At 41.4% G+C, this 23,697-nt stretch overlaps 1 protein-coding gene across 11 annotated transcripts in view; it reads right to left on the bottom strand.

The window, feature by feature from the left end:
• NPRL3 (NPR3 like, GATOR1 complex subunit) overlaps positions 1 to 23,697 on the bottom strand; it is an 88,307-nt gene that overhangs the window by 63,082 nt on the left and 1,528 nt on the right. For 4 of the 11 annotated variants that reach the window (XM_075515395.1, XM_075515401.1, XM_075515405.1 and 1 more), the window contains exons 2-7: positions 23,408 to 23,477; positions 18,118 to 18,156; positions 14,316 to 14,445; positions 10,884 to 10,958; positions 7,847 to 8,000; positions 6,940 to 7,021 (exon numbers count right to left, since the gene is read on the bottom strand). In XM_075515395.1, coding sequence (XP_075371510.1) covers positions 6,940 to 7,021; positions 7,847 to 8,000; positions 10,884 to 10,958; positions 14,316 to 14,445; positions 18,118 to 18,156; positions 23,408 to 23,477 — 550 coding nt within the window. Of the gene's footprint in view, positions 1 to 6,939; positions 7,022 to 7,846; positions 8,001 to 10,883; positions 10,959 to 14,315; positions 14,446 to 14,966; positions 16,135 to 17,747; positions 17,896 to 18,117; positions 18,157 to 23,407; positions 23,478 to 23,697 lie in introns of those variants that run through there. The other 7 variants (XM_075515396.1, XM_075515399.1, XM_075515400.1 and 4 more) reach the window with 4 other exon arrangements.

The following is a 23,697-nucleotide window of genomic DNA, read 5'->3' on the forward strand; positions in this document are numbered from 1 at the left end:
CCCTCTGCTCTTAACATTGCAGCAGTATCTCAAGTTAAAAGAGCTTCTTGAAGATCTGCTGCAAGGCACTGGAAAATTCCCTAGACCAGAGCTGCAAAGGGCAAAGATGAATTGGGCACAACGTTTTCACCTCCAATTTCCATCTTCCTCTCCAAGGAAAAAGAAAAGGAGATGTCTGTACTGGGCAAGGGGTGTTATGAGCAGCACATTTCCACAATAACGGACTCCTTCGGTTCTGCTTAGGTTGTTTGTTTCCTACTAACCTGCTCCTGCTTGTCACATGAAATCACAAACGTGCTTGTTAAATGGTTTCTTCATTCTAGGAAACCACAAGGACTAAGCTAAGCCTTTAAGCTGACTTCAGACAACAGGACTGGAGTGGAAATGATGGACATCTCAGGAATGACAATAAAGTCTGACCCTCATGTTCAGCCTGAAAGCAACTATAAGCCTCTTTTACTGAAAAATCCCAGAAAGCTGGGAGATTAGAGCAATGAACGTCATTCAGGTAGCTTTACAGAAGTCTGTAAATCTAGACAACAGATGAAATATACCTAGATAGGTAACTATATTTACTTGAAAACGGGTAAAGATACCATAAGGGTAACATACCATAAGGAGCTAAGCTAGCACCCCCTTGCAAACCTTCACAACGCTGCCCAGCCCGCAGGCAGGAAGCGCTGGCCTGGGAACAGCTTTGCTAGAGGCAGTGGGACCCAGCAGGGAGGAAGAGGCAAGGCCCACCGCATCTTTTCATGTATACTGAGTTAGGAACACATATAAACTTGCAAATCAATCTTAAGCAACAGCTAATCTTGTCCACGCTGGAAAGCTGAATTTCTCAATATGTTTCTTTGATTTTAAACTTTGTTCCAAAAGAATTTTTTTTGGCCTAAAATAAAATTTCAAAGTTTGCACTCTGAAAATTCCAGTCTGAATTTTAAATTCAAGTGTGTTGAGACTTTTGTGCCGATAACACCCAGGAATTTCCCCTCTACACAAAACAGATTTAGAAACATGCCAGGAGCAGGCTGGGAGCAAATACATGTCTTGGAAACTCTTTATGTGGTGATTTAAACATTTATACCTAGCATTCAATTCCAGGCCACAAACTAACATGCTCTTTTTCAAGTTCATCTGGTTGTATACAGGGTTTAGAGAGACCTGAAAATTCAGCTTTAAAACAAAAACATTGGGTAGCTTTGGCTGCCGGTATAACTATTCACCAAACCACAACAGAGTGGTGAGAGAGCAAACACAGTCCTGTCCTGCCTCGTGCATGGTCAGACTCATTAGGAAAAATCTCACTGCAGACAATGCTTTTCAAAAGGCCATGGTTTTGTTCTCAGATCTTGCACTGACCTTCGAAAAATACTGATTTTTTAAGTTGCAAATGGAGCAGATGCTATATATGTTTTCCCTGTTTTAAAAGGAACTGAAAGGATGAATCCACTGTCTCGCTGGCGCTACCACCTCACATCTGATCAGAGGCTCCAAACCCTGAAGGAACATGCAAAGCACAGCAAACAGCTCCGTTTTTCTTGCATTAAATGTTGCAACTCCAGTAACACTGCTTATCCCACCAGACATACACCAACTGACAGATAAAGCTGGATTCTCCCAAAATACATCAAGGTAAAGGGCACCCTGAAGCTGTAGTTATCCACACTACCTACCAGGCCAAACACTCACATGAGAAAACATGACAATGAATGAAAGTGGGTTAAGAGACTACCTGAAAGCTATTGGGGTTGTTAAAACAGGTTACCGAAAAGAAGCAGAGATACATGAAAATATGAAACACTTGCAGGGATATTTTCCCTGCATAGTTTAACATTCAGGAAACAGAAAAAAATACAGTTGGTTCCTTTCATACTTTGGTCCAAGTGCACCAAGGCAGAAGCTTTAATTACATAATTACACTCTCTACAGCATAATTTTGTCTACAGTGCACTATACAACAAGAGCCTAGAATTAAAGACACCAAGAAAACCAGATTTTCAGTTCTTATCTGGATCTTAATGTCATTCTTCTACATTTGAATTCAACTGTACAATTTCAAGCCTTCATTATAGCTTTATGTACATGATTTCTCCGTCACCTGCCCCTCCTTGGATGGAAAATAATTTAAGTCTCTAATAATTTGACAAGGAATAAGCTACATCCTCCAGCAACAATGTATGCGACTGCCCTTAGCCAGCCAATAGAGTTAAATAATTTCACCAATATATACACAAAGATTCATGCAACATGAAATATAGTCAAGTCACAGAAAGTGAAGTTCGGATCCACATTTTCCTTCATTTTTACAGATTCCCCATTAAGTCATCTATTTAGCAAGCTTCTTACTGTGAGCCTCCCGAACCTCCCTGAGCTGGCCCCCAGCTCTTTGGCTGGGGACCAGCAGACCCAGAAGCCATCTTCTTTTAGGGGCAGAAGCAGAATGGCAAAAACCAGCAACAGAAGAGAATACCAAGAAAACAACTTTTCAAAGTTGCATTAAGGAGTCACCTAGCTCCAATTCTACTTTATTCTTCTTAACCAAGTAAAATTGTGGAGCAAACAGTCCAGGAAGGCGCAGGACTGTGGGAAGGGGAGAACACTGCATCGGCTGCATTGCACGCCATGAACCTCAGGGACACAGTTTAAGTAGCCCTGATAGGAAGCCTAGAATTGCACAAAGCATTCAAAGGTGCAGTAGGTACACCAGGAATTTACCAAAGGCTCTCTTTTGTTCTTTGCTCCTTTCCTAACTACTTTTCACATTTTATAGGGATTTTTTGCAGTGTTACTACACCCTGAGCTTTTTCACCAAGTTGACTTTTTCACTGACTATCTGCTGTAATTCCTAAAGCTCTTTTCAGAGCAGTTATGTACTATATAAGGGCTGTCTGACCTTACATGCATTACTTTACATTTATCTATACTGAATTTCATCTGCTGTCTTATCAGATAGTTAACTGGTATCCAGAGACCTTGCTGCAACTTTCCCTTTTTCCCACAGACTTCAAGAGTAACTGGGCAAAAATAGCTTAATTCCCCATACTCTAACTGGCTATTAAACCCTCAAAGACATTCCATTTTATCCCATGAAAACTTAGTTTCAACAATTTTTTTTTAAATCTCTGTTTAGATAATACATTATGAGAGATACTCAGGGATACATGGTGAGGGATTAGGATACTGAGAGGGGATACCATAGTCTCAAATTGAGACAGGGAGAAGTAAATAGGAAAAAGCTGTTTAACATTTCTCCATCATAAGACCTATGAGACTATCCAGTATCCATCTCACGATACTAGAAAGAGCAAAGTTCAAAAGAAATAGAAAGAAACAGAGAAACTAGTTAAGCCATGCACCTCCTTATCAGAGGATGCTGTGCTTGTTAAATATTTACTCTGGCTTGCAGGATCATGGACTAATTCCGGGAAGTGAGATCAGCTGAAGGCTGTTCAATATACAGAAACCACTTCCAGAGCTGCGGGAAGCTGGGGAACATTTTTGGGAATATCACTGCTCTTTTGCTTTATTCTGCTCTGCCCTGAACAGCGACTGTGAGCCACTCTCCCAAAATGGGAACCCGAAAGTTGGCCAGTATCCCACAGAATTGCAGCCTTTTTTTTTCATAACTATTGGCAAAAGAGAGACAATCCTGACTCATATTTTATAAGAGAGTTATGATTTTTTACTACACACACCTCATTTTATGTCTACCCTATTCATATCAGAAATTAATAATATGTTTTCTAGTTTGGTGGAGGTGAGCTTGTAGCTCTGGAGTTTGTTTATTTTTGCTAGAGGTTGTGACTACTTAGAGCTTTGAAATGGTTTCACATTTCCTTGTAAAGGACCCATTGACTGTCCTTTGGTCAAATAACTGCAGTTCGTTTATATGTTACAGTTACAGCCACACAAATCACATCTAATAATTCATTAAATCTCATATAATTATTCCACTTCTCCCTGAGCTGCTGAGATAGGCTAGATCTACCAGTCAGTTCAAATCCCACTAGGCTAAAAATGTATAAAGGCTCTTTGTGTATTAAAAAGAAGAAACAAACAATCCAATCCTCCCCCAAAACCTCCCCATATTTTCATTTTTATTCCAATATAACGCTAAGAGAAGTTTGCTAAAAACAGGAGGCAGTTAGCTAGTATCAAGCTAACATATTACCTGCAGCTGCAGATAAAACTTGGTGAAAGCTGTCTGAATTCCCTAAACTGAACACTGGCTTAAAACAGACACCCATTGTAACACTGGCAAATTTGCCAGCACTGGAGGTACTGGCAACTGGACTTTCTCGGTCCTAAAGCCATTGCTTTTTGTTCCACACCAGTGCTGGAGTTTGGGGACAAGATGGACAAAGACTCTCAAATCTATTTTCTGAACTAATCAAAAAGAAACATTCTAGTTTTCTCCATTAGACTCAAAAAAGGTCCCAGGAACTAGATGTTGATTACCTCTAAACTGTCAGTTTAGTAGTACTCCATTACTAATAGCAGCAATAGTGTTACAGTCAAGACAACCTGGCTACTGATTCCTGCCTTATAAAATATGGGTGTTTCATTCAAAATGCAAGGGACATTTTGAACTATAAAAAGATTCGTACGCTTGTGGTTTCGTACAAACCAACTTGCTAAGGGCCGTACTGGGTCTTGCCTGAAATACCTCAGCACCATCTACAGGAAACCAAGGGCTAGACAGCACCTCCGGAGCAACCGTGATAGTTCAAGAGGCCTTCGACTGGAATTGCAGAAATCAGCAGACACTAGGAAATGCTGGCTTGAGCGAATCTCAAATAGAGAGCTGGGTTCCCATCTGCAATTCAGACTGCTCTCTCCACTTTACTATGCTGTTCCCCTATGCCAAAGGCTATGCCAGAAATCTCTGTAAATTTGAAACAGCACATTGTCACTGCATGCATTTGAAGACTTACTGTTCCCAGCAGTCTCTTCTCCTCTAAAAGAAACAAACCTTTCAATCTTTCCTCTGAGGTCATTCTCACTCCTCCGCACTCTCTAGGTGGCCCAAACCTTTCTTGAAATGTGGTGGCCAAAACTGGATACAGTATTCATTACAGCAGGGGATTTACAATCCTGAGCAGGACTGATTCCCGTCTTACAGACAAGACTTCTATTTTATGCAGCTTTTGCTTTTTCTGCAACCCCATGTCACTTGTGACTAACCCTCATTTCATAAAAGACCACACAGACTTCACTCCAGAGCTGTTCCCACTCAAGAATTCTTCATCTTGGAGTTGCAGAATAAAAATCCTATTTCTAGACCATTTCTTCTACTTGACCAAAAAATTATTTTAATTCTATGTCTGCCCAGCAAGGTACTACTGCAGGTGTAATAAGCATATTTCCTGTTCTCTCGTATGAAGCATTAATGGAAAAATGCTGCAGAACACAATCTTATTACCCACCCAGCCAATGACACTGTTAACTACTCTTCAAATAGAGCTTTCCAATCAAATGCACGGACATTTTCTATTTTTACCAACAGTTTATTTCTTACATTTGCTTATGACAGTGTCGTGCAAAAGTGTCAAAATACAACTTGCATCACTTCTCCCCGACTCACAATGCCTAAATGAGGGAGACACTGCCTTACTTTACTTCTGGGGGGCAGCACCAACATCTGTTTCTCCGTGGGCAGCCTATTCCTCCTTATTTCATAAGGAAAGGTCGTATCAGCACACTCCATGAGCTTGGGCTATATGTTCCTCCAGTCACAGCTAAATGCCACAAGATGTCACTGTGTCACTAAAATGTTTGGAAACAAGATCAGGGTTTGCCCAGTCACAAATACATAGCCCTAGAGGAACACAGAAAAGTAAGTAGTAGGTGAAGTTTAATAGTAGAATTACAGGCTACATAAAAATTGCCTTATTTCAACATTTAGTACGGGGTTTGTGAGAGTTGTATTGAACTATATACAACATTCTCTCCAAACAGGCTTACATTCACAGCTCTTGAACATAACAAAGAACAGCTTATTACAAGTTTTCTAATGTGCTTTGCAATCATTAAATTATTTAGGCTCTCAGTGCCTTACCTTACAGGGCTTTGTGATTATTCCCTTCGTACAAAGGGAACTGCAGTCTTAGGGAGGCTAAAGGGTTTGTCCAATATCATGCAATGTGCCCTACAGTCAATGAAGGAACTCCAGAGCAATTCTCCCAAGCCCTGACAAACACCCGAATCAAGGGGCACATCATCTTCCTCGCCACCAAAACCTTCTGTGCTCCTTTGTTAAGGTCTTTCACAAAGCACATATCCTGAACGGAGGTGTCTGCTCTGCATGAAGAGTCAGCACTGACAAGCTGTCAGAGCAGAAGTACACTGGAGGAGGTTGGTGCTGGCTCCTGCTGAAATTCAACACTAACTCCACACTCCTTTGAAATCCTTGCCAGAACTTTTAGTCCAGTCAAGAAACAGCATGTTACACTTTCCATTCTGCTGAAAGTCTCACCACCTAATCCAAATTCACTGTCCAGACACGCACAGTGTAACCAAATGAAGCCAGGGCAGTATCTGACTTGCCATCAGTCAGCAGCATTTTTCTCTTAGCTGCAGGTTTAGAGCACTTCTACACGGTATGATATTCATATTATGACACTTTTCAATTCTACAATTCACTTGTCATTATGTGCCTCTGTGCTAAGGAAGAAAATAATAATTCTTAAAGCTGTGACAGACATCACTAACTTTTAAGAACCATAACATATCCAAAGGGAGACCAAGGTAATGATTAGGATAGCAATTCTGCAAACATTTTGCCTGACAGCTAGCCTTCACATTGCTCCACCTGGTCTAAAACCCAAATCCCAGTGAGTCAACAGCATGACGAGGTGGATAATATCCTAAGGAACATGGCCAAGAGGTTTCAATGAGAAGCAGCATACTATGAGCTAGGAAGAAAATCCCACTTACCTGTCATATGTCTCTTTGAGATCTCTGGCCAGTTTGCACTTGGGTAGGATGTGATGAAAAGGTGACTGTGGCCCTTCCGTGGCTATGGAAAATTTCAAAACAAGAAAGCAAACAATGGATTTCAAAGCAAAGAGAGTTTCCTCTTCCCCCACTAGGTATCGACTAGTATCTTCAGAACAGAATCCGTATCTTTTTAATCTACAATTATCTTTCAAAGCTTTTACAGTAACTCAAGTTACATATTAAAATAATAATAGTGAATTATTGCCAACTTCTCCTAAACCTCAACTCAGTTAAGGACATGTAACTGTGAATTTGACAAGTGACGATTTTAAGTGTTTTTTGGTTTATGCATGTCAGTTTTAATTTTTAATGCTTGCAGCAAAATGGTGCATCACTGTCAGATAGAGTTCACCTTAAACAGTGCATATTATTATAGTAAATTGCTCTGAAGTACAGTCTATGAAAATGCTTTGTAACTATTTGCTAGCCGTGGTAACAACATGTAAGAGTGAAGTTTCCACACAAGAAGTCTGGTGACTCAGCACACAGCATGGGAAACTTGCTCTAGGTGGGGTGAAGCAGGCTACATATGAGTTCTTCCATCTCAGCCTGACAGGCAGATCCAAATGTGATGGTTCAGTGCACATTCTCCAGTGACTGCACTGAACTGAGCTAGCAAGGAAACAAACAAGCTACTTCACTTCTAAAGCTGACATATCGGCATAGGGATAGTGATCTTGGATAAGGCAAAATGCAGTCCAAAGCTATCAGAATGCTGAAGAGCACCACAACTTGTTCATACCGATCCCAGCCACAAAAGACAAAAGAAGGCACAATCAGCACTTTTCTGAAAAAGTGCTCCTGGGCAAACATATTCCTGCACAAAGCTAAGCTCAGCACTCACTTTCTGACATGGCAGACACTTCATCCTGAATAGCTAAGATCAGCTTGGCCTCCCTGGTCAGGTATTGGCAGCGGCGCTCCTCGTGCTGCAAGACTATGGCGATTCTTCGGGAGAGGTTGTGTAAGCAGTTTATCACAGATGGATCTGCATTGGCCTACAGGCAACACAGAAAAGAAACAGGTCGGTCATTCAGTCACAAGCACATATATGGAACTACAGTGATGGATAAGTAGTCAAAATAATTATCTTCAGTAGATATCAAAAGTCAGCCTCTTTGGCAACTGGCAAAGGAAAGGAATTTTCTCTAGCAGCAACAAAGCAGAAGCTCAGAGATGTCCAAAGGTAAAGAGAAGACTCGGGGATTTCTAAGCTCGTCATCAAACAAACACAGCACCTGGAGTATGATACTCCTGTCTGGTTTACTTTTTCCAGTTGTTAATGGGCCTTCTGCTAGCAGAGAGATGAAAGAACTCAATTTCACACAGTGAGAAAAGAAGTGTCAAGCTATTTGAAAAGGCAGAATATCATGATGTTGGGTTAAATTCACTGGGAGTATAGGTACTGCAGTGCCTTTAACATAGCCCATTCACTCCATGTTGCTACACTGATGTTTGTCTTATGTACTGACAAGACAGTAACTACGTAAGAATTACCAGCACATGGTCAACAATTTGATCCCAAACCAGAATGAAGTTGGATTTACGCTCCCAAACATTTCACAAATATGGCTTATTACTAACACTGCATTTGTGTAAGTCCCAGAATGAAAGTGCTGGAAAAATCTATCGTGTAAGTACAGCTGACAAGGGGGTGGACTCGGTGGCTCCAGTCTGAGTAAGCAGCTGCTTCATGTTTGTTAAGACATTTAAAGGAATTCACGGTTCTAGCAACTGATAACTTGGCGTGTAAACTAGCAAACCATGAGTCATCATTTTTTGATTCCACTGTTCTTGCTGAGTCATGACACGTTGGCAACCCTGCAGCTTAAGCACAGCAGGATCAGTGCTGATTATAGCATTTGGGACTTTGCCTGCTCTGTCTGTCCACTGCAGATGGACTCTCATCTTTATCTCAGAATGCCTCCACCCACCCTCTGCAGTGCACTACACCATGCTAGGAAAAAATTTCCACTTGCTTCTTGCACAGCACTTTCCAGAAATTTGACAGCTCTCTATGAACTAAGAGTGTCTCATGTAGCAAATATGATTTAGCGCTGCATTACACACACAATTACATCAGTATCAGCACAGTGCCAAAATACAAAAAAGCAAGTTTTCCTAGGAGAACCACTAGAAATTAGATTCTAGAAAAATGTGGGCTAGATATAGTCTTCATTGCACTTCACCAAGCTCTTGCAATATTGTGAATGAAAGAGTACTGGTTTCAACACTTGTGCTTCCACATGACTCAATGTGCATGAATGTTTGTGTTGGCATCTGCATCTACACACACGTACCTACAACCAAAGCATGGTGCTTTACCAATACACCAAAACAACAAAACTCTTGAAGCTAATGTCTCTTAATGTGTGAAATCTAAAATCAGCTCCTGTACTGCAAATTCAGCACTTCCTGACCTAAGAATGTCCCAAAGCACAAGAACACTGGATCCCCAGCAGAACTCAGTGAACGATTTCTTGCTTGCTTCACAGTGATTGCGGGGATAATTGTCTTTTGTGAAACCTTGCTCTTCAACTGAGGACAAGCCATCCGGACTGTGGCCATGTCCATGTTAGTCTCCACTGGCAAGCAAGCAGCAAGAAAAGTACTAGTGCTAAAAGAAGAAAAAAAAAGGTCATTTCACAAGCAGGGAGCTGGAGGCTTTTAAATCATGACACTATATCCAGTCGAGCAAAAATCAATCATTTCCATAAAGACAGCTATTCCAACTCCCTCTTTTATTTTGAAAATGTTTCTTCATATGTGTGCATGCCACAAAAATACTATGATGGCTCCACAGATACAACCTGTGGGCTGGGAAGAGAAAGCCAGAGCTCAGAAATCAAATAATGCTTGAACATAATGAAATTTCTAGGGTTTTATACCACCTAATTAGCCAAGCCAGGATCCCTTAACACAGATACCAACATCTAGTCAATACAGTAGGCCTGAAAAAATTCCAAGCAAAAACTACATATTTGCTCCAGGTTCTTACTGAGCATCAAAACCTACTTATTCTTCACTTGTACCTTCTTCTCATTTGGAATGCTACAGCCGCTGCTCCCTGGCACTCTCCCCTTACAATGATCTCATTGCTAAGAGGAGGCAGCTTTCAAACACTGTCCATTTAATTATAAAAAAAGCCTAGAGGCACAGAGCAAAGGCACATCTCTCTGTATCATACAGCATGAGTAAGGGCTCAAAACAGTGGTGTTCTCAGCCAGGGTAGGTTTCTGAATGACTCTGCACTGAGCAAGCTTGGGTTGACCAAGGCCATGGTGGGGACCTGACTCTTAAGGCTGGCCAAGCATGAGCCACTGTCCACACTGCCTGCTGCCTCTGCTTCTGGAGCAGAACCGACCACCAAGGTCCGAGCTGCATGGAGTCACAAGGGCTCAGCAATGTGCTAGTGCAGCTGTATGGATTTGGTCCTATCCTGGGCAGGAGTAGAGCAGTCACGTACAGAGAGCAGTATCTGACACACAGGACAGTCAGACCCAGGTTGCCTTTCTCGCACAGCTTAGTTGGACAAGCCTCAATTGCAGGGTCTAGAAAAATCACAGCAGATTACCAGCTCACCAGTAACAGAAGACAAGACACATACAGGACTTGCAACTGGGTTCATATCTATTTTGCAAAGTGGTTTTTTGCATGCCTTTATACTCTGGGTATTTAAAACCAAAAACTCTAGAAAATGTCCTGAAGAGAACAACTGTGTCATGTTCTACATTGTTTAGGTTTGTTGTTTCAAATTAAAATATCCCAATGAAATCAGGCACTGAATGTTTTACAAGAGATTACTAGAATGTGACCCTACTGCATTCTTTTATACATCCGAAGCACATCCCACTGTCAGATGGAATGAAGACAGTCCTTACCCTTAGTGCAAACACCACGTTGAAGAGAATCATAGTGGGCATCTCTCTCTTTGGTGAGGGATCAGTTTTGGATACCTGAAAAATATTTTTTAAAAAATCCCATAGTGTCAGTTGGATCCAGCAATGAAGGGAAAAAACAAAAAAAAAAAAAAGAAAGAAAAAAGGGGGGTGGGGAAGGAAAAGCCTAACTCAGTCAAATAACAAGTTTGCTGAGAAAAGAGAGCAGGCAAATCAAATTATACCATTACATTTGACTTGTAAAAAATAAAACTATGATTTTTTTTATTAAAGTGTCACAGTTACTCTACAACTCTGCCTTTTCTGAGAAGCTGCAAAGACTTAAACCGAAGCATTTTGGTCATGACCATGGAAATGAGTATCAGTTAAGACAGCAGTCTTACTAGGTATCTTTACTATTGCATTTTAGCATCATTAGGGACCCTAGGTTTAAATTCCTTAGCACAATTGTCATGTATATTGTTAACTGAAGAGAAGTCCATAGGTTTCTCATCCCAGGCCACACCTATTCTTTCCTTTCCCAAAATCCCCATTTGGATTGCATCATGTTACAAACTGTTGCTCTTACTAGAAAAGATATGCTCTAGAACTGCAGTAGTAAAATAAAAGGTTTGATTTTCCCTTCCTGCAGGATTTCAGACATATTCTCTAGCCCCCCACTGTTCTTTCTGCAGCAGAGAGCTTCACCCCTAATGCAGGTTACAGACTTTCTGGTGGGGAGGAACAGTGGAAGCCAAGACGAGCAAGTTGAATTTGCACATCCGAGACTAACAACTCTGAATTGAGCAAGCGTCACCACAAGATGGAGCACAAAATCCAGAGGACATTCCTGCCACCCCCGAAGCCCCTGCTGAACACCCATCCAATCCCAAGTGAAAACAGCTATAACCTGCCAGGCCAAACACCCAGCTAACCTCATATTCGGTCTCTGCCCAACGTAAGTGCATATGTAGGTAATGCAGCATCTGAGACGGGGCAAACACAGAGAAGCTGGCAAAAGCAGAGCTGCATCCACCCTTCCTGCCAGGTCCTGAGCACCAGCAATGAACTGCTCAGCAGTGAACTCCAAAATCTGAGTGCTTTCACTCAGCAGTCCTAAAAATTAGAGAAACTAAAAGAAGCGATACATATTTTTGTTCTTTCTAACATGTAAGTGAAGTTCTATCAAAAAGGCAGTGATGGGAGGGTGGTAAAGCCAATTTACTGTGTGTTTTTGTTCTGGAGTTACAGGTTCTAAGATGTCTTGTGAACTTCAATGAAGACTCAAAAGCATTTCCAAGTGTAGGGACTGATCCTGTTCCTTCCTTAAAATCAAAGAAACTACTACCATTAACATCAATTGGGATGCAGGCTAGATTTCATGTCACCTCTTGTCCAGAAAAAAGAAGAAAAGACTAAGCTGGAAAAGAAAATGCTGAAGGAATTTTAAGAATTCAGAATACTGCTACATAAAAGGTGGTCTGGCACACAGGATTAAATATTCGTGCTCTTGTTAACTCCTGAATCTCATCTGAGTAAGAATTTGCTGAGCTGTCCCATGAATTAACTTACTGCAGTATGAACTCCGAAGAAACCCAAACTAGAGACTGTCAGGTTACTCCAGTCACTGCCTTTGCTCCATGGGAAAGGAGCTCCATCTAGCTTCCTCCTAACTGCAAAAGAGTCCCAGATGTAGACTCAAATGAACTAGCAGAGACAGCCGCTACGTCTAGAAGATTCTGGACACTAGAAAGTTCTGGGGTGCTTACTGGGGTGATAAGACACACCCAAAAAGAAGATCCTACAAGAAGTAACAAAAAAGCATTTACAACACTTTATAACTTTGTTTATTTACCCAGATACAATTTTACTTAGACAAACTGAAAACGAAGAGACATTTCACGCAATTAGGATAAAACTGACTGGAAAGCGGAGAGAATGTATAATAATATGTGGTGGAAAAAGGCAAATACAAATTTTCGACCTCATTTACACCACATTTAGAACGTTGTGCCTTTCGGACAAGACTAGCAAAATAAAGGAATCTGACACTGTGAGAGAACAGGCAACTGCTGTCAGGGCCCTGAGGGCACCAAAAGGTCTTAATGGCCCTGACCAGCCCCAACTGGGTCCCCCCACGCACACCCTAGCCCAGGCCCCAGGAGCCTCATTTAAGCTCAGCCCAGGGCCTGTAGGTGTGCCTGCCTCCAGCCCTGTCTCCTGGGTGGACCTTCGACCTACGTCGTCGTAGGTTGCTTGTCTCCTGGATGGACCCTTGGTTAGTACCCTGCAGCCTTGTCCTCCAGCCCTGTCTCTGGTCCTATCTCCTTTTGCTCCTGGCTGGGGTCCCAGTACAGACCCTGGGCCTGGTTCATTGCTTCCTTGTCTGGGGCTGGTGATGCACTTGCACAGCTTGGGGACACTTGAATTCTGTCTTCCAATACAGCTTAAGCATTTGAGGACTGAGCCTTGGTGATCCTCCGTCACGTTTCTTGTAGACTCATGACTTAGTTTCGAAAGTGGAACACTAGCATTTTTTGATGCTTGAGGCCAGGTCCTCACTTGGATTAAAGCAGTCTGGTCCTCTAAATATCAAGCAGCAGTTGCCAACAATCTGTTTGCACCTCTAATTATAGAAAGAAAGGATCACAGACTTGGCAAGCAGATTTTTTTTCCTGAAAAAATGAACGACTTAGTAAATTTGATGAAAAATGAGACCAAAGCAGTTCAGTGACAGAGATCAGTGTCGGATTCAGAAATTACCAAAGCCTAGTTCATTCTTACAGTCTATCAGGAAGAAGGAATGGCCAGGAAATATTTTGCACATAGAAGCATGTAAATTCTTTCCTAGATTTAAGCAGGACCTCTTCCATAGCCTAGATGGCAAGTGCTTTCATTCCAAGCAGCTAAAACAGAGGCTACAGAGCAAGGTCTCAGTGCAAACAGCAGCCAGACTTTGTCCACAAGAAAATGTTAGACCTCTTTCAACATCCTACCTATTCCAACTGAGCCTTGTGAATCATCTTCAGCACCAGTAAGAGTTAAAAGCCAAACAAGGCTGACACAGCTTCTGGCATTTGTGAAGGTTTTGGGTGGGTTTTTTTTTTTAACTCCCATACTAATTAGAGGTGCTAAAAAGCTAACTTCCAATAACTAACATAGTGAGAAACAGCTTTTTAAGCTGGACTGCTTAGTATTACTTCTCTTTATCCACACTGCTTTTCTACAGTAACCAGAAGGGGGTTTCTGTGAATCACTGACACAGCTCCCTCAGTTTGCCACTCACTGTATTTAAGTAAGTAAAAGACAGCTTTGAGCATCAGGAAGTAAAAACAGGATCAAACGCAAACACGCACGTTCTGAATTCTAAGTTTCCTAACTAAGCCAGGCAGTTTGAAAAGAAGGCAGGTCCCCAGAGCGGACCTCACACCATACCTGCCCAAGGGCATGCTGAAGCAACGTGGGGTGGCCAACAAAGCGAACATTATCAATCTTCAGTTCAAACTTTTTGCCACACATATCTGACTTGGTAGCCAAAATTGTTGCCAGGATGACATCCGAAAACCTTGAAGAGCAGAGACAGAAGTTATTACAATTTTCAAAAAGCATACCCCCAGAATATTCCTCCAAATACAGATAGATTTAACTTGTGAGTTTTTAAAGTATTGTAAATTGTGTCTAAATTGCTGTACCTGGAGTACCACCAATTATGGAAAATTAAGAACCCCTTAATTACATCTTTCAGATCATCACAATTATAAAACAGGAAGCATTCACGACAAAGACTGCAGGGTCATGCTTATTTAATTACATGCTCAGCAAAATACATTGGAAAGATTAGATGCAGTTCGCTTAAATATAAAAACAGCTCAAGTTAGCCATTGCCTGGATTTAGCTGCAGGTTAATGAACTTACTAAGCAACTACATATCGACACAGCCTGTCACTGAAGCACAACAGAGATCTTTAGGCCATCCAGTATGGCAGAGGGGAAGACAAGAAAGAGCTGATTCAATTAGAAGAAACATACATCCAACGCTTGTCCCTCCTTTCCCAAATCTCATCAGCAAGATTCAAAGTTACTCACTTAACAGATCTCAACCTGTGGTCAACAAACCATCAGCACCCTTCTGAGAGCTGCCTGGCCTCACATGGGCTTTCTCATTTGATAAACCAAAACAAATTCGTGACAGGGCAGGCCCTTCCCAGTGCCGACCATGGTGTTACTGGATTGCTCTGGATCGATGGTGGGAAGAAAGCAGCTGCGAGACAGGAGGGCAAGTTATCTACGAGGAGTCTGCCCTATAAAATACAGCTACCACTGCAAAACCAGTTCAGAATCCAGTGTGACAAGGGAGGAATTCTGCAACTGCTCTTTCCCATGGCCTTTCAACATTGGTCTGGTCTCTACAAACACTTGTTTTCCTCAGGATGTCCACTGAGACAGTGGAGCTCAAATCCACAGGGAAGAGGACCTCAGTTAGCTGCTGGAGGGAACTTGTTCTAGAATAGAAGCAGTGTAGAAGCAGTGTAAGGTTTGATATTAGCAAGTTCTTTTCTCATCTGATTTCTCAGAGGCTCCCATTTAACCAAATGAATTTCAAACCAGTTTCTGATGAGACCAGTTTTTTAAGAATGAAAAATATTTATTTCATTTTCTTTATTTACATTCAGGGACGTGTGTCCCTGTCAGACCATCCCCCTCCACCAGGCAGGTATCCCAGATAACCCAGTATCACTCAGAGAAAAAGGCAGGCATGGGTGTGTGCTACGCTCATCTTATCTCTTGGCCACAAGTGAGCCCTCGATGCCCAGAAAAGGAATTAATGTACCATATTCCTGGTTCACTCTAAATGACTTACGGAGTACTACAGAAATTAAGACAAATGCACACAGCCAGGTCTTTTGTGTGTATCCATCTGCATATGACCCAAGGGGCATTTCTTTTATTAGACCTACATATACTGAAGATGCAGGACAACACAGGGGCTTTATGAGCTGTCAAAGCCCCTTGTGTTTGTACAAACAGGTCATCCTGACCACAGCACGCTGCTTACATTTGGCTTATGGAAGGAGCAGCTCTGCACAACTTCCAAATCCCTGGCCACTCTGCTCCAAACACAGCTAAGGGCAAGCAGAGAGATGGGGAGACTAGCCAGACACTCCTGGGGCTGCTGAGCCCACGCTCCTTGGCCACCACACTGCACTGGGGTGCACAACGCACAGAGTTGGTGAAGAAAGGGCAAAGCGTCCTCAAACAGGACTTGGACTCACAGTCCTTGGAGATCACATTCAAAATAGGAAAAAAAGTCACCACGACAGCAGTGAGCTTTGATCCCCTCTATTTGCCCTGTTCAGCTGTGTTTAATAGGCTCATCATGGAGCCAGGAAGACTGCAATAGCAATGGATCCAAAACGAGCATATGTTTTGGGAGTGGAGGGAGAAGGAGGCAAATTAGAAAACGCCAGCTTGCTGGTAAGAAATGAGTTACTCTTCCCTCCCCCTGCCTTGGCAAAGGATATCTTGGGAGCTGAAAACTGATCATTGTGATGACTTTCACCATGGTTAAGATTTGCCTTTTACAAGGAATTACACCAGCAGATCTCTTAACAGATAAATGTGGTGCTGAACCTAACGGTTCAGCAGTTCCCCAGGAGAGCTCATGACACCGACAGCCCTGTCTGCCCAGCCTTGTATGTGCCTCTGCGGGGAGGAGATTAAAAGGTTGATTTTGTAAAGTCCTCAGTATCTTCTCAATAGCAGAGACTTCTCTTTTTGGGAGAATACTGCAACTGCAGCCAGATGACACGCTCAGGAAAGACAACCCTGTGATGGGTTACACGGGTGCTACCCAATGGGTACAAACACCTGGTATCACCGCAGGCTCTCCCAAGAGTGGCCTAGACTCCAGCCCCATTCTCCTCGTCTGACAGCCTAGATTTATTGGTTTTGCTGGTTTGTGGTTTTTTCCCAACGCTCTACATAATTCATACATTTCTTAGGCCTCAGGATGATAGGGAGATTGAGGGACAGCAGATACGTTATTCCCATCATTTCAATTCATCATCTCATCTTAGAAAATAACACTTTTAACTTTAGATATTTTAATACTGATTTTATAATCTCTGGGGTGTATTAAGATGACCTAAAAATACTGACTTCTCAGAGCCCAAGAGTTTGTTAGAAGCAGATTAGGTTTCCCAGTTGAGCAGTAACAGTCCCTTCTTCTTTTATGAGATTAGTCTAAGCACTGTGATTTCCAGAGGGAAGCAAACCTATCCTATACTAAGGAATTCAGCAGGCAGAAACTAAATACAAAAAACAAAAGCTTTGATTTGCCCAAAGTATCCTACTACTCCTATCACGAGCTCAATGTAGCAGCAACAGCAGACAATCCAGCAGTACGATACAACCACACTAGTGCAGATCAACTGCTGTCACCAGCATCTCCTCTGGAAACCCAGCTGAAACAACAATTGCTTTAGCTTTAGCACATGGAAAAGGAGGGGGAAAGAATCTCAAACACAAATTCATTTTTTCCCCAAGAACAGATAACAACTTTTAATATGCCACAGGAATTCAAAGTAAAGTTTTTATAAAGAATTCTTCTTTGAAGTAGTTTAGAATGGGAGCTGAGTATCTAGGTGAACATCTTTATGTTAAGCAGGGACTAGAGATGCAGTTTAATTCTTTTGGGACCCTGGTAGAGATAAGCACTTTTCCCTCCACACATTCAAAAAGGGGGTATAATGCAGTCATCCAGTTTAGCTCAGTGGGGCACCAAGAACAAGCAAGCAGAGCAACTGCTCAAAACCAGGTCCCTGAAGAGGTCTCCATAATTACTGTGGGATTAAATAGTTTACTCACTGATCTGTACTTTTAAGTCATTGCTCATCAGAAAGCAATTTGTTTTAGGGCTCCTTGTTGGAATAACTACAATGCCAAGGCTATACTTGTTGCATTCTCGGTGGATCACAACTTTTCTCAGTTCACAGAAGGGACAGTACCACACCCATTCTGGATACCCTACAGGAAGCACAGAAATGTTAGTAGGACCTTTGTAATTATCCTAGCATAAACCTTCAGCAATACGTTTCCTACAGACATTGTGATTTAGCATATAATTATCTCATCATTCGGTGTAAAACAGAAACCAGAAACAAAGCACAATTAAAAAGATGGTGAGAAAAGAAAGCCATTCTAGACAAAGGTGATTGTTTAGAATGTTTGGTCTTACCCCGAAACCAATTGCTCATCAGTTAGAGGACATTGGTCTCTGAAATGGGAACATGGCCATAAACACAAAACAAAACACAACAAAAGAAAATAAACGAGGCAAGTACACAAAATACAAAAAAAAAAAAAAAAAAAAAGAGATAATATTAAAAACTAGGATGAACTATTAAGAGTTAAACCCCTGTAAAGGAACTATAACTATTGAGAAGAGTCAAAAGTCAATGGTAGGTGAATTCCCAGGATATATTGCAGGCTTAGATTGACAACAAGGAGAAAACAGGCTAAGGCATTTTAGTCCTCTCGCTAACACTGGCTGCTGTAACATGTTTCCACGATACATTGCATTTATGGAGCTGGATTTACACCGTACGTTTTAATTCATGCTTACCTTAAGAGAAAATAGAAGAGGTTGCAGTCTGATTTAGAGCAGATTCTAAATTTCAGTTTCTTTTCTAGACTATTACTAGCATTTTCACCAAAGGAACATCCCATGCAGCCCCGAATGACCCACAGCTCTTCACAATTGGTTCTGGTGCTTCCATACCCACAAGACTTAGAAAAAGAGGATGCCAAACATTTATTGTTGCATGCACAGCCAGGTTTCTGTAAAGGGCCTTGCACACAGAGCCGCTGCTGCTCCCCCCAGGGATCTAAACAATAGATTAACAGCTGTTAACAAGTGTACTCGCTTTTATCTCAGAGAAACAAATACCTATTTTCATTTTAACAGTCAACTGCTTTCTTTTCCAAATAACAAGGAAAAAAAGGACTTGTTTCCTGAAACAAAGTTCCTAAATATACTGAAAAATGAATCTGATAAAAGCTTTATACTGTCCATGTTAGAAAAGGGAGACAATGAAAACCTCCAACAATTATTAATCCAAAAGACAGCAGATTTCTACTGGTCATGTTGAAAAGGGAACCTAGAGCAATCCCAAATGACAAACTGTACAAAGGGGGTGATATTACAGGAAGGGTGTTTAAAGGAACGGATGGATGAATGGAAAAGCACAGGCTTACAGAAAGGATGCCTTTCAGAACAAATACAAGGAAGAACACTGGAGTCCAGTGAAAGAGAGACAGAGGATACAGAAATGTTATCACAGGAGAACTACTGTTTGTTAGAAAGGGACATTCAAGTCCTTGTTTGTCAGTAACTTGACTTCTTTTATAACAGAAGCATTTAGCCAATTAATGACATCAATGCTGTTAAACTTGCTAAACCTCCTTCAGTTAGTTATGCTACTAAAAAATGCAAAGTCTGGTGTAACGTATGTTACTATACGTGCATCTTCATTAGAAATTTTGCTTGCTGACTTATATCACCTTCAGAAAAACTACAAAAAAAATTTCAAACCAATTTAACAAAGTATTATCTTATGGCTCCAAAAGAGTAATTGCCTCACGGGTTTTTTTTTTGGGGGGGGGGGGGGGGGGGGAGACTGGCAGGCATCTCCATAAGCTGTGAGGGGTATGTATTACTGGCAAAGCACTCAAAAACTGAAGGATGTTTTTGAAGAGAGCAAATGATGGAAGGCTGAGAAGCCAGCAAAGAGAGACACTTGACAGGCAATTTGTTTTGACAGCGACAGATTCTTCCAAATACCTTTTTGTTGCATGGCCACCATCAACACACCTCAACCACTTTTGCTGCCTGACTTGCTTTTAAAAGGAAGAAAAATCTGTATTCTGAAGACCCAAACACACAGCTATTGAGTTGAAGTTAATATAAGCAAATACACACCAGTAACCTAGAGGCAGGATTGTCATGAATAGGCTGCAATTGTCTATAAAAAACAAAAAGCATAACAACGACCAGGAAATTTGAGCCTGAAGGCTAAAAGAAATCCAATCATGCATACAATTATGCTATATGGAAATGGAGAGTTAAGGCACCTAAACTGCTCTAATTTTGTCCTTTCTGAGGCCATAAAGAAATACATACACCTCAACTGCTCCAGGAAAAGTCAGGTCAAAAGTAATCGATCTGAGTTCCAACAGCTTAGGAAAAAAGCAACAGCCAACCTTATCTAGGATACAATTGGTGCTAGATTGCTCGTAAATTGAAGACAGCCATCCGGTATAAAAAAGGATTAATCCAACCTCGTAAGAACTACTGCAGCAACAAGATAAATCTGAAATAACCTTTGCTACTGAACATGGAAACATGGGAAAGACCCAACCCTTCAACATTATCAAACTTGCCATACACCATCAACTCAACCTAGCAGTCTGCCTGCTCCAAAGCCTCAACTTGCACCACTAAAAACATCCACAGATGCTACTGATATGCAGTAATTTACAGGAATCTTTTTGCCAGCTCCTCCTTGAAGAAGCCTTCCAGAAATAATGTGAAATCACTTAATAAATTACTTTCGTCAAGGACAACTCCAATCAGAAAATCACCGCCACCAGAAAACAGACCAGACTTCAGGCTGATGAAATCTCTCCATGGACTACTGAACTGAGTGTTTCAGGAAGAGAACTGCTGCACCACTGCACTGTAAAAGAATGAACTTACAGGGACAGAGCTGCCACTGGGGGAATGGGAATGGCTCTCACAAAACCAGTCGCTCCATTCCTGGTCTCTCCAGACTGATCTTCAATGGGAACATACAAAACACATTCCAAACAGGAGCCTGGGAGCAAAAACTCGTAACATTGGTGTGGAAAAAGAACCCATGGGCTCAATGACAATATGGGTTTTACAGCATATAATAGTTAAACTCCCTCCTTTCCTAGTTTACAAATCATATGCATCTCGCTCTTTCCAAGATATCTGCACCTTTCTGCCTCCACCCTCCCCTTAGAATCTCTTCTACTCCAAGGCACCAACTTCAGCTACTCCTAAAATGGTCTGATACAAATCAAAACTCTGAGCAACCTGTTGTACACAGTTTTGAAGATCCCTTTTTGGTTTGTGCTGGAAGAAGGGCCTGCGTACCTAAAACTTGCATATTTTCTCCACCTGTATCAGTAAATCCAGCGAAAGAAATTAACTCTGCCAACAAACCTCCTCTTGTCTAATATAAATTAGCACTACTCAGCATATAAAGAACATCAGCGATTTCTTCTACTAGCTGCTATCACTGAAGAGGATATGTTTAGCTGCTGCGTTAGTTGTATGGGATGCAGTGTACTTACAACACTGATTACACTGGTCTCGGGGAAAAAGCTTTTCAATAAACAAACTTGAAACAAACACAATTTTGAAAGAGACTTTGAATTTCTGAGTGCAGATGCCCAGCCATGTAAGCAGCACAAGCAGTGTGCTGGACCTCAATATCTGGCCTCTGGCAGAACCAACACTTTCAGAGCAACATAAACGCTCCTCTTCTTCTATTTTCCCTTCATCTGCATGGCAGCTATAGCCAGATCCGATCCGCAGGAGATAATATTAAGGGACTTCCTGCTAACAGACCTGTGTTGGCTGACACCTCAATTTCATCTAAGTAGATATAAGGCTTATAAACACTGACCTTCCTAAGAGTCAGGCGCAGATACTGCAGCATGAATTTGTACGTATTCCTATATACAAAACTGTACAAGTGACACTTCTTTTTTCTGAAGACCATCACTGCAGAGGGGGATTTCTGTCTTAATATTCTTTCATTCAGTGCTTCAGGACTGTGATACTTTGTGCTTAGTGAGCTCAGTTGAGAGATCATAAATTCTTTTAAACACTAAAAACTTAATAACAAATACCTGGCCAGGAGATTAAGCACTAACTTTCCAGCCCAGAGTTTTGGACACCACTACAATGAAATAAGCTAAATCTTTATTTAATGTAGGTTACATGCCAGCCCATTCAATCTACTTAAAACCAGTTTCAGGAAAATACTAGCAGTTTTCTCATCTGACCATAATTTGAAATGATAAAAGCTTTTCCTACATCACTGTAGTAGCCACATATTGCACCACACTAATTCAGCACCACAGGCAACACCTAGCAAACGCAGCTCCACATTAAGTGCTTTGTCCAACCTGCCAAAATGGCAGAGGCAAGAATCAGTATCAGACAGAAGCTGGTACCATTCCAACACCATCTTAATCTATCAAGGGAAATACTAGAGCCAGGGTTTTGAGCAGCAACCAACAAAATCCCCAAGATAACCTGCAAACGTGTGCACTGAGCCCTCCTAACGTGCATACTAGCTGCCATCCACAGCACAGTCTGAAACGCTATTCACCAGTTACCAAACTTAGAAAACCATGGCTTGCTCCCACTGGAGTTGTGCTCTGTATCGTACTGTGCTCGCTGATGACACAACAGAATGCTGCATTTGAAGGTTTCAAAGATAGCAGAAGAGGCAAGAGATACAAATGACCTCAAGCAAAATGTGTTTTCATAGGATCCCAGTCCTGGAAAAACATGAATTGATGAAGTTTACTGTCATGGTTGATTTTAATTTCAGCTAAACCATTCTCAGTCATAAAGTTAAGAACAAGCTTATATTTTGCAAGGTTGGGATCTAAATTTCTTTTTTGGGGGCAAGCGATGAGTACTTCTTTTTTACTCTTATATGAGAGAAGAGCAGCAACTACCCTGTTTTATTAATATTGGAGATTAAAATACATATCACAAAAAAGATCTGCAACTGAACTATGGGCCAACAGACAAAAAAACCTTCTTTCCCACATTTGTCTCATATCTGATAGTGATAAATTTAGAATCATGCAACAGATTTCAAATTTTCTACAAAAACTAATTAGAGGGTCCATTCGTACATACATGCGTGCTGAACAACACACTGCCTATTTTCAGTGCGTTTGTTACCCACTGATTTCCTGTAATCGAAAAACTATCTTTAAGTCTCAGTTTCCTTTTGCGCTAATATTTCATTCCACAGACACAAGGGCAGCTATATCTGGAGAAACGAAATTAGTTATTCATTAGTGCACAGCAATTCCATACGACAATTACACGAGCTAGGGAAGAATTTGAGGCAACTGAACAATATATCCAGTTAGAGGTAGGCAGGTAAAGAAAAGTGGAACTTTGCCAAAGTATTAATACTCCTAGCTTTGAAAAGAGTAATACTGCCTTTCTAACTGGCACAAAATACCTGACCTATACCTTGCCCAGAAAACAAGATTCAGTAGCAATCCCACATGAGAAATTCCTCATTACTAAGCACTAATTTGCTCATAACTTGGCATTAAAGCATTTTTTTGGCAGGTCATCTTCTATACAGTCCGAGATAATTTGCCTACTGAACTAGCAGGCAAGAGAGCAAGAGGCCCTCTCCTCTGTTTCAAACTCTTAGGCAAGGAGAAATGTTTTCCCCTACCTGGAGTCCCCATCCTGATCTTCTGTGGTGTCACCAGAGCTATTCACAGCGTATCGACTCCTTGGTTTATCTGAAACAAAGAATAAAGAGAGCTTTTTCAAGGAACAATCTCCTTAAAGTGTTCACTAAAATAAGTGCATTAAGAGAATACTTGTCTGTGCACAGATCTGTAACAGAGATCTAAGAAAAGTAATAATAAAAGCAGAAAGTCCCTTCCTTTTCACACAGAAGTACCAGATCTTCTTTTTTCTATTCTCACTCAAAAACACATCAAAAAACAGGAGAAAGAG

The sequence above is a fragment of the Mycteria americana genome, chromosome 12 (genome assembly GCF_035582795.1).
Source record: "Mycteria americana isolate JAX WOST 10 ecotype Jacksonville Zoo and Gardens chromosome 12, USCA_MyAme_1.0, whole genome shotgun sequence".
NCBI classification, from domain to species: Eukaryota; Metazoa; Chordata; class Aves; order Ciconiiformes; family Ciconiidae; genus Mycteria; species Mycteria americana.